General features: G+C 46.2%; 1 protein-coding gene across 1 annotated transcript in view; it reads left to right on the top strand.

Moving 5' to 3' along the window:
• LOC306768564 (multidrug resistance-associated protein 1-like) overlaps positions 1-13,540 on the top strand; it is a gene marked incomplete at both ends in the record, with an annotated part of 243,670 nt that overhangs the window by 222,976 nt on the left and 7,154 nt on the right. The window contains 3 exons of the mRNA XM_079256972.1: positions 4,771-4,929; positions 8,186-8,352; positions 8,662-8,856. Of these exons, the coding sequence (XP_079113098.1) occupies positions 4,771-4,929; positions 8,186-8,352; positions 8,662-8,856 (521 nt within the window). The remainder of the gene's footprint in view (positions 1-4,770; positions 4,930-8,185; positions 8,353-8,661; positions 8,857-13,540) is intronic.

Genomic DNA, 13,540 nt, shown 5'->3' with positions numbered 1-13,540 from the left:
AGTTGTGTCTCTAGATGTTGGATTGTGGTCTACCACAACTGCAATAGCAGATCTTTGGCTAAATTGTTGCCTCATAATCAGAAATGAGCCTAGTTTTTGTAAAAGTTCTAGGAACCTGGACAGATAAAAGAATAAGTAAAATGGGAAAAAGAGCCATCTTTTTGTGGGAGGTGGCTCCGGGATCTGGTGAAAGCTGGTGGCTTCAGGCCCATGGCGTGGTAGCTGCTACTGATTCCTTGGCCTAGTGGCTAGTAGCCTGGTTGCTGCTAGTGTGTTCAGGCCAAGTGAATGGGCTAGGTGGCTGTCATGGAGCTTAGTTGTACTGCTGTCACTTAGCTCCACTGCTGCCACTTTGCTCCGTCGCTGCTGCTTGGCTGTGTATCAAAAGCAAAGTCACTGGAGAAAGCTCAGGGAAGAGGGTTATGTTAGTGGATCCACTGGATCCACTTTGCTTTTCATCAGCTGATTTCCTGCCTGAACAATCTGCTCTGCTCTGAACTGACAAGGTTTCAAAGTGGCAAAAATAAAACAGATGCTTATTTTAGAGAAGCGTACAGCACTTCTGGGACTCTTCATTAATGCACTGCAGCACACCTGGTAAAACCAGTTGTTTTGACTAGCGTAGCCACAATCAGCTGTGAAGGCGATGCGCAGCTGCACCACGGCCCTCTTGTGTTCAGTGGGTCCCTTGGGTAAAAGAAGCTTCTCCATATGTCCTGTTCCTCGCCTTAGGGATAAACAAGAAAAACCAGCCCCGAACGACCTGAGAGCCCTGGGAGGTTTATCGGCTAAAAGCAAGTCTGAAAAATACCTCGGGCTGAGACCTCAAAAAGTAATAAGAATCTTTTAAAAATCAACTTGGAAGCACACAGGAAGCCAATGCAGAGATTTTAACACTGGTATAATATGAGCTCTCTTTCTGGTCTTCATCAGCAGGTGAGCAACTGAGTTTTGTAGAAGCTACTGAAACTAGTGACAAATTGAATTTTCAAACTTGTTAATAATGTATTAAATTTAGAAAACAGAATCAGTCTACAGGCTTGGAAAATGATAAAAAATTATGTTATCTCAACATGCTAATCTTCCATTTAGCAGCTCTCAGTCTAAAGGGGCCTCATAAGCTTGATACCCACTCTGAACAAAATAATAGAGAATTGCGTATCATCAAATTCAAAGTTATTTCAGTCAATGATTTAAGCATGAATTATCAACATGCATTCAGACCTGGGGACTCCACAACCATGATTCAGATGACAAATGATTGGGTTAGTGAAATGAATAATAAAAGTTTGTAGGTGCAGTGTTATTAGATTTCAGTTCATCTTTTGATATTATTGATTAAGTTTAAACTCTTAACATCTGAACATAATTATCATCAAATAAGCAGGAAGCCAGACGAGACAATCTTGTTTAACTTGCAAGGAGGCTCATCTCAGAAGCCTGAGCTTCAAAAAACCCCCAAGCCATTTATTGAAAGATACCACGTGACATTCATACAAGTTGATACAATTCAATGTGTGTGTGTGGGTGGGTGTTTGCTTGTTTCAAAAGTCCAATGCGTATGTCCTGATAGGACAATGGGTATGTGTGCTCTTCTTAAAGATGCCATTGTGATAGGAACCAAATGTTTATCAAGTTTGGTCAGACCACTCTGACCTTGCACGTCACTGAAATGTCCTGCTTATCCAAACAGCACACAGAGGAAAACTTAACTTGAACAAGAAAACTCATGAAGAACATCAATGTAAGTATAATAAAAGATTATCATAATATGAACTGAAAAAAATGACAACTGAAATTCCCAACATTGATCAAAATATTTTATTACAAAAATTTACAAAGTTATGGTTTCAGTTGGAAAAACAGGAAAAAAAAAACTTTATTTTAATGGAAGTTTTTAAAAGGAAAAGTGTTTTTTGTGTTGTTCCACAAGGAAGTTGCTTGGGCCCACTTTTGTATGATATATTTACGTACGACTTACTGTTAGCCACTGAAAAGGCAAAAGTATGTATGTATGCCAATGATTCTAGATTTTATTCATCACAAACCTCTATGGTGGAACCTGAAAAAGTCCTAACATAGGAGTACTCTGTACTCAACAATTGAATGATAACAAATAATAAATTGATTCTAAATATAAGCAGGACAAAGTGTATTATTTTTGGAACTAATAGTATGCTTTTGAATGAACCTAAACTAAAATTGCATGTACAGAATGTGATGGTTGAAAAAATACAAGAGGCCAAGTTGATAAGCTGTCTTTGTCTGCACGTTGACAGAATGGTCAGCAAAATGGGTAGAGGTCTATCGGTTGTTAGAAGATGCTCCAACATGCTGCCTTTTACTGTGTTTCAAAATGTCATGAAAACTCTTGTGCTTTTACAGCTAATTACTGTTGAGAAAGTAAAAAGGTTGTAAATTAACATTTGCAAAGATGAAGAAAATGCATATTGATATGGATTCTCCACTATAATAACATCTGCGTCAGAATGAAGAACATTGACCAGTATAAGCAGTTCTGAAACAAAGTTGTTTTACATGTTATGAAGCCAGTTTGTACAATAAGTTATACAGAAGCTGCCATACCAATAAGCTTTAACTAATAGTTGTAGTTAAAATGACATGGTTGCCATGACAACTGCCTATAATTAGACTGATCACCAGGGAGGTCCTGGAGCCATCCTAACCAGATGCCCGAGCCACCTCAACCGGTTCCTCTTGATGCAGAGGAGCAGTGGCTCTACTCTGATCTCCTCCCGGATGACCGAGCTCCTCACCCTATCTCTAAGGGAGAGCCCGGCCACCCTGCGGAGGAAGCTCATTTCAGCCGCCTGTATACGAGATCTCGTTCTTTCGGTCACGACCCACAGCTCATGACCATAGGTGAGGGTAGGAACGTAGCTCGACTGATAAAGAGCTTCGACTTCTGGCTCAGTCTTTTCTTATTTTTCTTACAATATTCATTGTTGAATTACATAAATGAGTCTCCTGTAAGAGAACAATGTCTGCCTTCATTTCATGCAGCTGATTAAAAATGTTTAACCTCATTTCTCTTCTACCAGCTCCATACACAATGCAAGTGACAAACAGTGTGTTCATAAACCAACAAACATGAGGGCTATGTGTATATTACTATAGCATGTTTATGTGTGCAACCCACTGCTTGTGCACCGGTCAACTGTGTGTGGGACCTGGGTTTGCGCGTTAAATGTCTCCATGCATGCTCATACATTTTGGGGCTAGTGTTGATGCAAATAAACATGCTCTGTATTGTAGGTATGTTGTGTGTGTGTTATGTCAAGTGGATGTCTGTGTGCCTTACATATTTTGTTTATGGCATAATAGTGAAAAAGCAGCTAGCTGAAGGAGAAGAAAAGATGAGAGAAAAGCAAACAACTATAACAACACATAAGAAAACAAAATAAAAAGGGGAAAAAATAGCAACAATACAAAAGTGAAAACATAAGCCATAAAAGAGAGGGAGAGGAAACAAAAATACAGCAAATTTATAAATACTGGCAGTAGCTGTACTACATCTCTACCTTATTGTAGCACCTGTCATGCTAATCCAGCATGTACTGGTGCTCGTAAAACTATGCATTTTTACAGGCTAGTCAACCAGAAGATCTATGGATTGCTCAAGGAGATGAGTCTGAGGTCTGGTTTTGAATGGTGGTGTATTATGTACACAGTTGAGAAAAAAAAATGTATATACGCATAAATACATATACACAATTGAGCACTCATAAAGGAAAACACATAGCATCAGAATAACAGATGGTTCCAGTAACCCACAGTCCACAGTTCATGAATAACCAACAGGGAAGAAAAAAACAAGCAACAGTGAGCCCCTACCAGCCTGGCAGGAGGAATTTTATGCTCCGAGTTTCAGTTCTTCAGGTCTCGCCAAAAACGCTGTACCTGCTCGATTTGCTCACCATCCTGGAACCAGACCAGAAGAACAAGGCCACAGTTCCCATAAGCTCACTAAGAAGTGTGCATACAATTGATGCTACTACTAACTATCAACATTTAATTTATGTTGTTCAATATCTCAACACTGAGTAAATCCACATATAAACACACATTGTCATTTAGCAGCACTACCATAATCACATTCTGATTGAATAATTTCTTCAAAATAAATGTACACCATCAAATGTTAACATCAAGTGCAGGACATATAAAGTACATTTACAATGACTGACAAAGGCACGTTGCGTTGTTATCATTAAAAACATTTTGGAACATTTTGGAACTACAATCAACAATCTACTCACCAAGTTGCGAAAGTAACAATCGTGCACCCTTTCGGCACAGTAGCGGGCTCCTAAGAGGTACCAAGCGTACAGACAACATGACAATGGTTGCTTTCAGAGAAAACCAGAGTAATAATGTGAAAACTGACCTGTCGCTCGTCTCATCTCAGAGATGCCTCCCCACCGCTTCTTTCGCAAAACAAACTACCGGCAGTTCTTATACGCGCACAATTGGCTGCACTAACCCATGTGACCGCGCCATGTTTCCCATAGCAACGTCAATGATTGGCTGATAGAAAAACAGCTGGGCCAGCAGTGACTGACCAGCACCATGACAGGTAATTTTTCCACTCTGGTTACATTGTCCTTAACCCTAACCACTTCTCTTATTTAGTCTCACTTTTCCCTTTGCCTTCTACTTGTTTTCTCCTCATCAGATTTCACTGTTTATTTTAGTGTCTGTGGAGATCCCAGAGCTGATCATTGCAATGTTTAATTTCTTCATCTCCAGGTTGGGATCGTAGGACGGACTGGAGCAGGAAAATCTTCTCTTGCTTTGGGAATTTTTAGGATACTAGAAGCAGCAAAAGGACAAATCATAATTGACGGGATCAATATTGCCCAGATTGGCCTCCATGATCTCAGATCCAGAATCACCATAATCCCTCAGGTCAGCACATGTACCTCAGAAGGTCCATCTCAATTATTCAGTGAATTCTGCAAGATGAGGGAAATCTAAAATGGTATGAATTTAAATGTTTGTTGTGAGAAGTTTTAGCCTTTTAGATCTTAGATTAAGTTGTAAGTGGAAACAGTAAGAAATCAAATAACAGGATTACATTTACTTCACACTGGCCTATTGAACTGCTGGAAAATAAAGCCAACCATATTCATTTACAAACATTAATATACAAACAAGTGGGTACAAACTGAGTGGGTGACTCATTCTTACTAACACTAATTACTGTATCACACAACAATTTGAAGGAAACATCTGTTGGAACTTATTATGGTGATTCCTGTTCCCTGGTGGGCGTGGTCAGCTGAGAACTGGAAGCACACCTGATCCAGATTCCAGCAATCTACAACAACCTATTTAAGACCAGCTCTGCCTGCTATCCAGCACCAGATTGTTGATTGCCCTGCAGTAAACAGCTCTTGGCCTCTGCGTGCGTTGCTTTGTGCACACCTTCGATTTATAACCTATCTTGTCTTCCTCCTGCCAGAGAAGGCCTGCCAGTCAGTTGACGCTACCTGCCAGTCTGCCAGTTTTGCTTGCCTGCCTGCCCGCCCGCCCACTCACTCGCTTGCTCCCCTGCTTGCCTGCCTACCTCCTGCTGCTCACCTGCCAGTCTCTGAAGTCCTGCTGGAGAATTCACAGGGATCAGTGTAGAACCAATAAACCTCTCTCAGTACTCTGACATGCGGCGGCCCAAGCTTTCAAAAAGCTTAAAGAACTGTTCACCTCAGCTCCAGTTCTTCTCCATCCGGACCTGAACCACCAATTCGTGGTGGAAGTGGATGCCTCGGACACCGGGGTAGGAGCCGTGTTGTCCCAGAGATCACCTGAGACCCAGAAACTACACCCCTGTGCCTACTTTTGTTGGCGTCTTTCCCCCGCGGAACGCAATTATCATGTTGGGGACCGAAAACTCCTTGCCATCACACTGGCTCTAGAGCACTGGTGGCACTGGCTGGAGGGTTCCAGAGTTCCATTCCTTATTTGGACGGATCACAGGAACCTGGAGTATTTGCAGTCGGCTAAACAACTGAATCCCCGCCAAGCCCATTTGTCTCTATTCTTCAACCGGTTCCATTTCACACTGTCGTACAGACCAGGCTCCAAGAACCAGAAACCCGACTCACTTTCCCGTCAGTTTTCCCCTGAAGCCACTACCTCCGTGGTGGAAACCATCCTGCCAGCTTCCTGCATTGTGGCTGTGGTCTCATAGGAGGTCAAAAACAGAGTCATTGCAGATCAGCAACACCAGCCTGACCCGGGTACTGGTCCCCAGGATCGACTGTTAGTTCCCGACAGCGCCCGATCCCTGGTCCTCCAGTGGGGTCACTCCTCGCGTTTGGCTTGTCATCCTGGTTCCTCTCGCACTCTCTCCCTTATAAGACGCAGGTTTTGGTGGCCAACCATGGAGAAGGATGTGCAGGAGTTCGTGGCTGCCTGTACTACTTGTGCTAGGAGTAAGGCATTGCATCGACCCCTGGCTGGACTTTTACGTCCTCTGCCTGTCCCTAGCAGACCCTGGTCACACATTGCAGTGGATTTCGTTACCGGCCTACCTGTCTCCAACGGTAAAGACACCATCCTGACTATTGTGGACCGTTTTTCCAAGGCTGCGCATTTCATCGCTCTTCCCTCGGCCAAGGAGACTGCTGGTGCACCATGTCTTCCGACTCCATGGATTGCCCACTGGCATAGTCTCTGACAGAGGACCCCAGTTCACCTCACAGATGTGGAAAGCCTTTTGTCTCTCCATTGGTGCCAGAGTCAGTTTGTCCTCCGGTTTCCACCCCCAGACTAACGGTCAAGCTGAGAGAGCAAACCAGGACCTGGAGACCGTCCTTCGTTGTGTGGCCGAATCCAACCCTTCATCATGGAGCGACCATCTGGACTGGATTGAGCACTCACACAACTCCCTCACATCCTCTGCTTCTGGTTTATCTCCTTTTGAATGCTCTCTTGGGTACCAGCCACCCCTGTTCCCTGTCCAAGAGGTTGAAGTTGCTGTTCCATCAGTTCAGCACCACATCCGACGTTGTCGTCAGGCCTGGAGGACGGCTCGGGCAGCTCTGCTTCGGGCTGGGGAACGGAGTCGACGCCAGGCCGATCGCCGTCGCACAGCTGGAACCAGATACGCTCCTGGTCAGAAGGTCTGGTTGTCTTCAAAGAACATTTCCTTGAGAACTGACGCCAAGAAATTGTCTCCCCGCTACCTGGGACCTTTTGAAATCCAACGAGTCATCAATCTCACGGTGGTTCGCTTGCAGCTCCCTCTAACCTTTCTAATCTCTATGCGGATTCATCCCTCCCATGTCTCCCAGTTGAATCCTGTGTCTTCCAGTCCTCTGTTCCCTCCTTCCGGGCCCCCTCCTCCCACCCGGCTTGTGGCTGGTTGCCCGGCTTACACAGTCTGACGGCTTCTGGATGTGTGCCGTCGCGGCCGGGGCTTCCAGTTTTTGGTTGACTGGGAGGGTTATGGCCCTGAGGAGCGGGCCTGGGTCCTCCGCTCTTTCATCCTGGATCCTTCCCTGGTTAGGGATTTCCGTCGGGCCCATCCCAAGAAGTTCCGGTCGCCTGGTGGCTCCTGTTGAGGGGGGGGTACTGTGGTGATTCCTGTTCCCTGGTGGGCGTGGTCAGCTGAGAACTGGAAGCACACCTGATCCACATTCCAGCAATCTACAACGACCTATTTAAGACCAGCTCTGCCTGCTATCCAGCGCCAGATTGTTGATTGCCCTGCAGTAAACAGCTCTTGGCCTCTGCGTGCGTTGCTTTGTGCACACCTTCAATTTATAACCTGTCTTGTCTTCCTCCTGCCAGAGAAAGCCTGCCAGTCAGTTGACGCTACCTGCCAGTCTGCCAGTTTTTCCTGCCTGCCCGCTCGCTTGCTCCCCTGCTTGCCTGCCTACCTCCTGCTGCTCACAAGTCTGCCAGTCTCTGAAGTCCCACTGGAGAATTCACAGGGATCAGTGGAGAACCAATAAACCTCTCTCAGTACTCTGACATTGTCAGCTCTCAGGATCCTATTAGCCCCTCTCTTACAACACTTATATTAGTTTTTGACCATTTAATTTATTCATGCTTCCTTTTTTGTTTCAAGGTAGAAAAAAGTAAATATATATAAAAAAGTTCATACTAATAACTGAGACATGTAATTTGAAATTATCCCTCTAACCTGTGTCTCTCATAGGACCCAGTTCTATTCTCAGGTTCTCTCAGGATGAATTTGGACCCCTTCGAAACATGTTCAGATGAAGATTTGTGGAAAGCTCTGGAACTGGCTCACCTCAGCAGCTTTGTATCGGCACTTCCCCAAAAATTGAACTATCAGTGCAGTGAAGGAGGAGAAAACCTCAGGTAGATCATTACACCTGGAACAGGTTCATCCAAGTGTTCCAGTGGGTACCCACTATCCTGGCAAAATAAATTTACAGTATCTAAACACAAACTGAACTATGTAAAATATTCCATAAACCAAAGCATAAGATCGTGTCCATCACAAAAGAAAATTAAGAAATCTAGCCATCAGGTTCAACAGCCCATGACCAGGGACCCTAAGAGCAGAAATACCCTTGTTCTGTTTGACATATTTTTGTGTGGGGGTGAAAAAGTTGTATATGTGGGGCTAGAGGAAAGATATTTCAATTAAGGAGGTGATTTTTGCAGTCTAGGACAGCGGCAGCTGCTTTGCTTGGCCAGAGCTCTGTTACGGAAGACAAGGATCCTGGTTCTGGATGAGGCTACTGCAGCTGTGGATCTAAGGACAGATCAGCTCATCCAGTCCACTATTCGTACTGAGTTTGAAGACTGCACGATCCTCACAATTGCTCACCGCCTCAACACCATCATGGACTATACCAGGTATGTTTACGGTCCTATATCATCACAGCTGTAGTTTCATTGATACTATTTTTAAATTTATTTGTTCATTTCATGTTCAGTTTAACATTAAATTGTTATACATAAAAAATGGGCACAGATAGAAGATTAAATCTTGTATAATGTGCCCCATGAAGCACCTTTTGAATAATTGAGTTGACAGAATTGAATTAGATTAACCCTCACCCCACACTACTTCAGCAAAAAAACAAACAAAAAAAAAACACTTGTGTATCTGTAGATGGATTTAATAAACTTATAATTGTGTATATAGTCTCATAATTCCATCCTTGTACATTTTTTTTTAATATGAAAACACTTGTGCAACATTGTCGCTCTTTAAGGAGTTCCATAACTGAGCTCCATAAAGAGACACACACTTCTGCTTCTGTGAGGTTCGAGCAAATAAAGTCCAAAAATCATATCTGTCTGTGAGAAAATTTCTGGGAACTGAAAGTGAAAAGTTTTTGGACAGCATCAGGTAAAATTCTCTGTTTAGCTTTCCACATGACAAGTGCAAATTTCAAATCAACCAGATTCTTGAAGTTGTCCGGTTCTCAAAAACAAATAACTTGTGTGCTCTTTATACCCCTTTTTGCTGATAATCCTCATGGGTTATCAACAAAAACCCGCTTTTTTTTCTTTTTTGCAACAGGGTTAGGGTTTAGTGGTAGTACAGTCTGTTTTACCCTACACCTCTGCACAATAACTGAAGTATGGGAGAATCATAGAGCAGCACAACATATGCAATAAGCTGCAAACAGATTTTTACTTTAAATAAAATACCAATACTTTTACTAACTTTGTTTTACATACTCATCATGAGCTTTCCAACTTAATTATTCGTCCAAAACAATGCCCAGGAATTTGACTTCATTAACTCTTTTTTTTTTTTTATACAAATTCCATCAATAGTCACTTTCACATTAGCATTATTCCTCAGATTACCAAACACCATGTAATTAGTCTTGTCCCAGTATAACAATAGTTTGTTTTTGTTAAACCAATTTCTCACATTTATCAATTCTTCTCCTATTCTATTATTTCAGACAGATCACTTGCAGAATTTAATATACTGATGTCATCAGCAAACAGTAAAAAATTTAACACTTTTGATGATTCACATATGTCATTAACAAAATAAAGAGCAAAGGCCCTAAAACAGACCCTTGAGGAACCCCTCGAGACTTTTCTTATATCTGAATTTAGCCTGTTAAAATATACATACAGTTGATGGTTTGTAATATAACTTTGAAGCCACATGTATGTTGTACCCCTGACACCATATTTATATAATTTTGATAACAACAATTCATGGATAACAGCCCCAAATGCTTTGCTTATATAAATAAACACTCCTACTGTATATTCTTTCCTTTCAGTTGCAGCTATGTTTTCTACCAAATCAAAAAGTACTAAACTCAGGGATCTTTGTGATCTAAATCCATACTGTTTTCCAATAAGTAATTTATATTTCTCTAAAAAGATATTTACTTTTTGAGTGATTTTAGAAAACTGATAGCAGGGAGACTAGTCTGTAATTCTTAAATCTGTTTCTCTTTTTTTTTTTTTTTTTTTTTTTAACCTGTCCTGTCCAGCATCTCAGCATACAGAACAGCAATCTGCGTGCCATATTTTTGCCAGACAGATTTGCTCTGTCAAGGGAGACATCTCATGTAAATAGCTGCCCTTGATAATCTGAATATTTTTATTATGATAATTATTTTATTTTATTTATTTATTTATTTTCCTTTTATCATTTTGCAATCATCGTCAGTCTTGATATGGCCGAGCTGGACCTGGCAGGGAAAGAGGAAAAAAAAGAGGAAATGAAAGGAGGAAAAAGAGAGAGAGAAAAGAAAGGCGTGTCTAAGCTGCTAAAGTTACAGTGTCTGCAAAACAATATCAAGTACTGACAAAATACAACAAGACATAAGTAGGATAGTGACAATATTCAAAAACAGACAAAAAATGAAAAATAAAAGTAAAAAAAGTAAATGAATGAATAAAATAACAATTACAATACCAACCGTTATTAAACATACCTACAGAGAGTCATCAGCAACATTTAGTAGGAAGCAGATGGGAAGATGAGCGCATGTGGGCGTGCACGTGAGTGTTCAACCTGTGATCATGCAATCAAAGATCAGCTGAGTGCTTGTAGGGGAGCACGACCACGACCCGAGGTGTAGGGGAGGAAGCCAAGGCCCCCAGGGCCCGGCAAGCCCACCGCGCACAGAGCCCGGGCAGGCAAAGCAGAGAGAGCCTCCGTCCCCCGAGCCCAGAGCAGTGGAAGCCTCCAGGCAGGCGCCACCCGGCGCCACGAGGCAGGGGCACCGGGTAGCACAGGGCGACGGCACGCCGGCCCGGGGGGCGCCGGGTGCTGAAGCGCGGGCCGCACAGAGAGCCAGCAGCCCACAGGCCCCAGGACCACCTGCTCCCCCCGGCAGAGCCCCGGCCAAGACCCAGCGGGCCCCGCCCACCCAGAGCAAAACCATCGCGGGCCGGCGCCACCACGATACCAGGGGCAGGATCCCCAAGGACAAGGACACGTCCATAGACCCTCCCCCCAACAACCCCTCCCCACAACCCTCCCGCTGCTTCCTATCCCCCCTCTCCAGCACCCTCCCCATCCCTCCCCCTCCCAAGCCCTACTGTCTCCAACACCCCCCTCCCTCCCTCCCACACACCTCCTCCCATTCAATCCTCCCTCTCCCTCCCAATCCCCCCCCCCCCCCCGCGACAACCGGAGCCGGAGGACTGCAGGCCCCAGACCTGAACTCCCCACATTCACACACCTACACACACACACACACTTTTATGCAGCCAACCAGAGACCCTGCCGGCCCCCCCATGCGGCCCAGGCATCGCCCAGGACAGAGGGCCCCCCGCAGCGCCTCGTCCCCAACCCCCAGGCCAGCACCAGGCCCGCCCTCTGTACCCCGAGTGCTCCCCATGAAGATGGGACATAGGAAGAACCCCCCCCCCCCCCACCCACCCGCCTCTGTGGTGTGTGCATGGGTGGGTCGTGGTTTAGTGCAAGTGAAAAAAGGGGTGGCTGTGAGGGGGGTGGGACCAGCTGCTGCCAGACAGCCAGACCCCCCCTCCTTGTTTATGTGAGTGTCTGTGTGTGTGTGTGTGTGTGTGTGTGTGTGTGTGTGTGTGTGTGTGCTGCTTGTGTAAATGTATTAGTGTCTAGGTTGTGAGTAAAATCGAGGGGAGAAAGACCCCAATGGGAGGGGATGGGCAAGGGCCACCGCTGTAGCTCCTGTCCCCCCCCACATGGCCAAGGCGCCTGTCCCCTCCAAACCCTAAATGTATATTGGTGTCTATGTTGCAATTAAAATTTAGTGGGGCAGGTGGTCGCCGGGGTCCATCGGAAAATGCCCCTTAGGGTTCCCGGGACCACCGACTTCACCCGCCCCACTGTGCCCTATATGCTGTATGTATGATGTCGGGTGGCGGAAGAGGAGGGGGGCATGGGGAGGGGCACAACCAGGGGAGAAGGACTCCTCCCCTGGGCGACCAACTCCTTAGCTGGCTGCAGTAGGTGCCCCCACCTCACCGGGACAGCCCCAGGGCAGAAGGGCAAGTCCCAGCCCACCAAGTGGAGCAGGAGGCAGCACCCCGGTCGTCCCCCCATCCCCGGCGGCCCAGCGCCAGCACTCCAGGGGCCGGAGAATCCCCGGTTCCCACCCAGACATCAATCCAGGTCCGGGGCCCGGTGCCACCAGCAACGCCAAGACTGGCGCTGACGGGAGGAGACAGAGCCAGAGGGAGGATCCCCTCCGCCATGGACCCTATTCCTACCCCACCCATTCCCAACCATCCCCCTCCCTCCCACGCCTCCCCCTCCTCAGCTGCCACCCCCCCTCCTGCGCCCCCTCCTACGCCCCCCCCACCCCCTCCCTCTACCAACCCGCACCAAACCCCATCCCTCTGCGGACACATCACAATCCCCAGGGAACCCACCAGGCACCATAGCAGCGCGACCCCGAGGGCATGCCCCAGGCGACCAAGGCCCCCCAGGTACAGGCCAGGCCCCCCCATCCCGGAGGGAGGTGGCCCCGAAACCCGGGGGCCCCAGCCCCCCACGCAGCCCACACAACAGCAACCCGGCCACCCAGCCCAGGCCAGCCCCCGACCGCCCCGAACTCCTGGCCGCCCCCCGGCCCGCCCCCAAGTGACCCCAGGCTCTGGGCCACCAGAGCTCCAAGCCGGCCAGGCGAGCAGCGCCCAAAGCCCAGACCCCCGGCCTGAGAGCTGCCCCACCCCAAGGACCCCAAGCACTCCCAATCCACCCCCCAGGGCCGCCAAGGTCCCAGCCCCCAGTCCTACTAAGTGATGTGATTAATTAGCAGGGTCCAGGGAGAGAGCGCATTGGCCGATTCATTTTTGATGGAAGCAGATGTGATCTGGAGACTGATGTGTTCCAACAGGAGATTTTTGTAGTGATTAATACTTAGACTTCTTTTGGACTTCCAGTTTAATAGGACAGTTTTTTTTTTTTGCTTTACATCGGGCCACAAGGATAGTGTGTGTGTTGTTGGGGTCCATGTTGATGTCACTAAGGTCTCCCAGTAAGCAAAGCTTGGGGCATGCAGGAATGCTGCATCTGAGCCATGTTGATAATTCCCCACAAACCTTATTCCAGACATTTTGAACA

Source organism: Telmatherina bonti (genome assembly GCF_933228915.1).
Source record: "Telmatherina bonti genome assembly, chromosome: 17".
In the NCBI taxonomy this organism is placed as follows: Eukaryota; Metazoa; Chordata; class Actinopteri; order Atheriniformes; family Telmatherinidae; genus Telmatherina; species Telmatherina bonti.
Note: the sequence above shows the minus strand (reverse complement) of the source record. Positions and strands in the feature narration are given on the sequence as shown.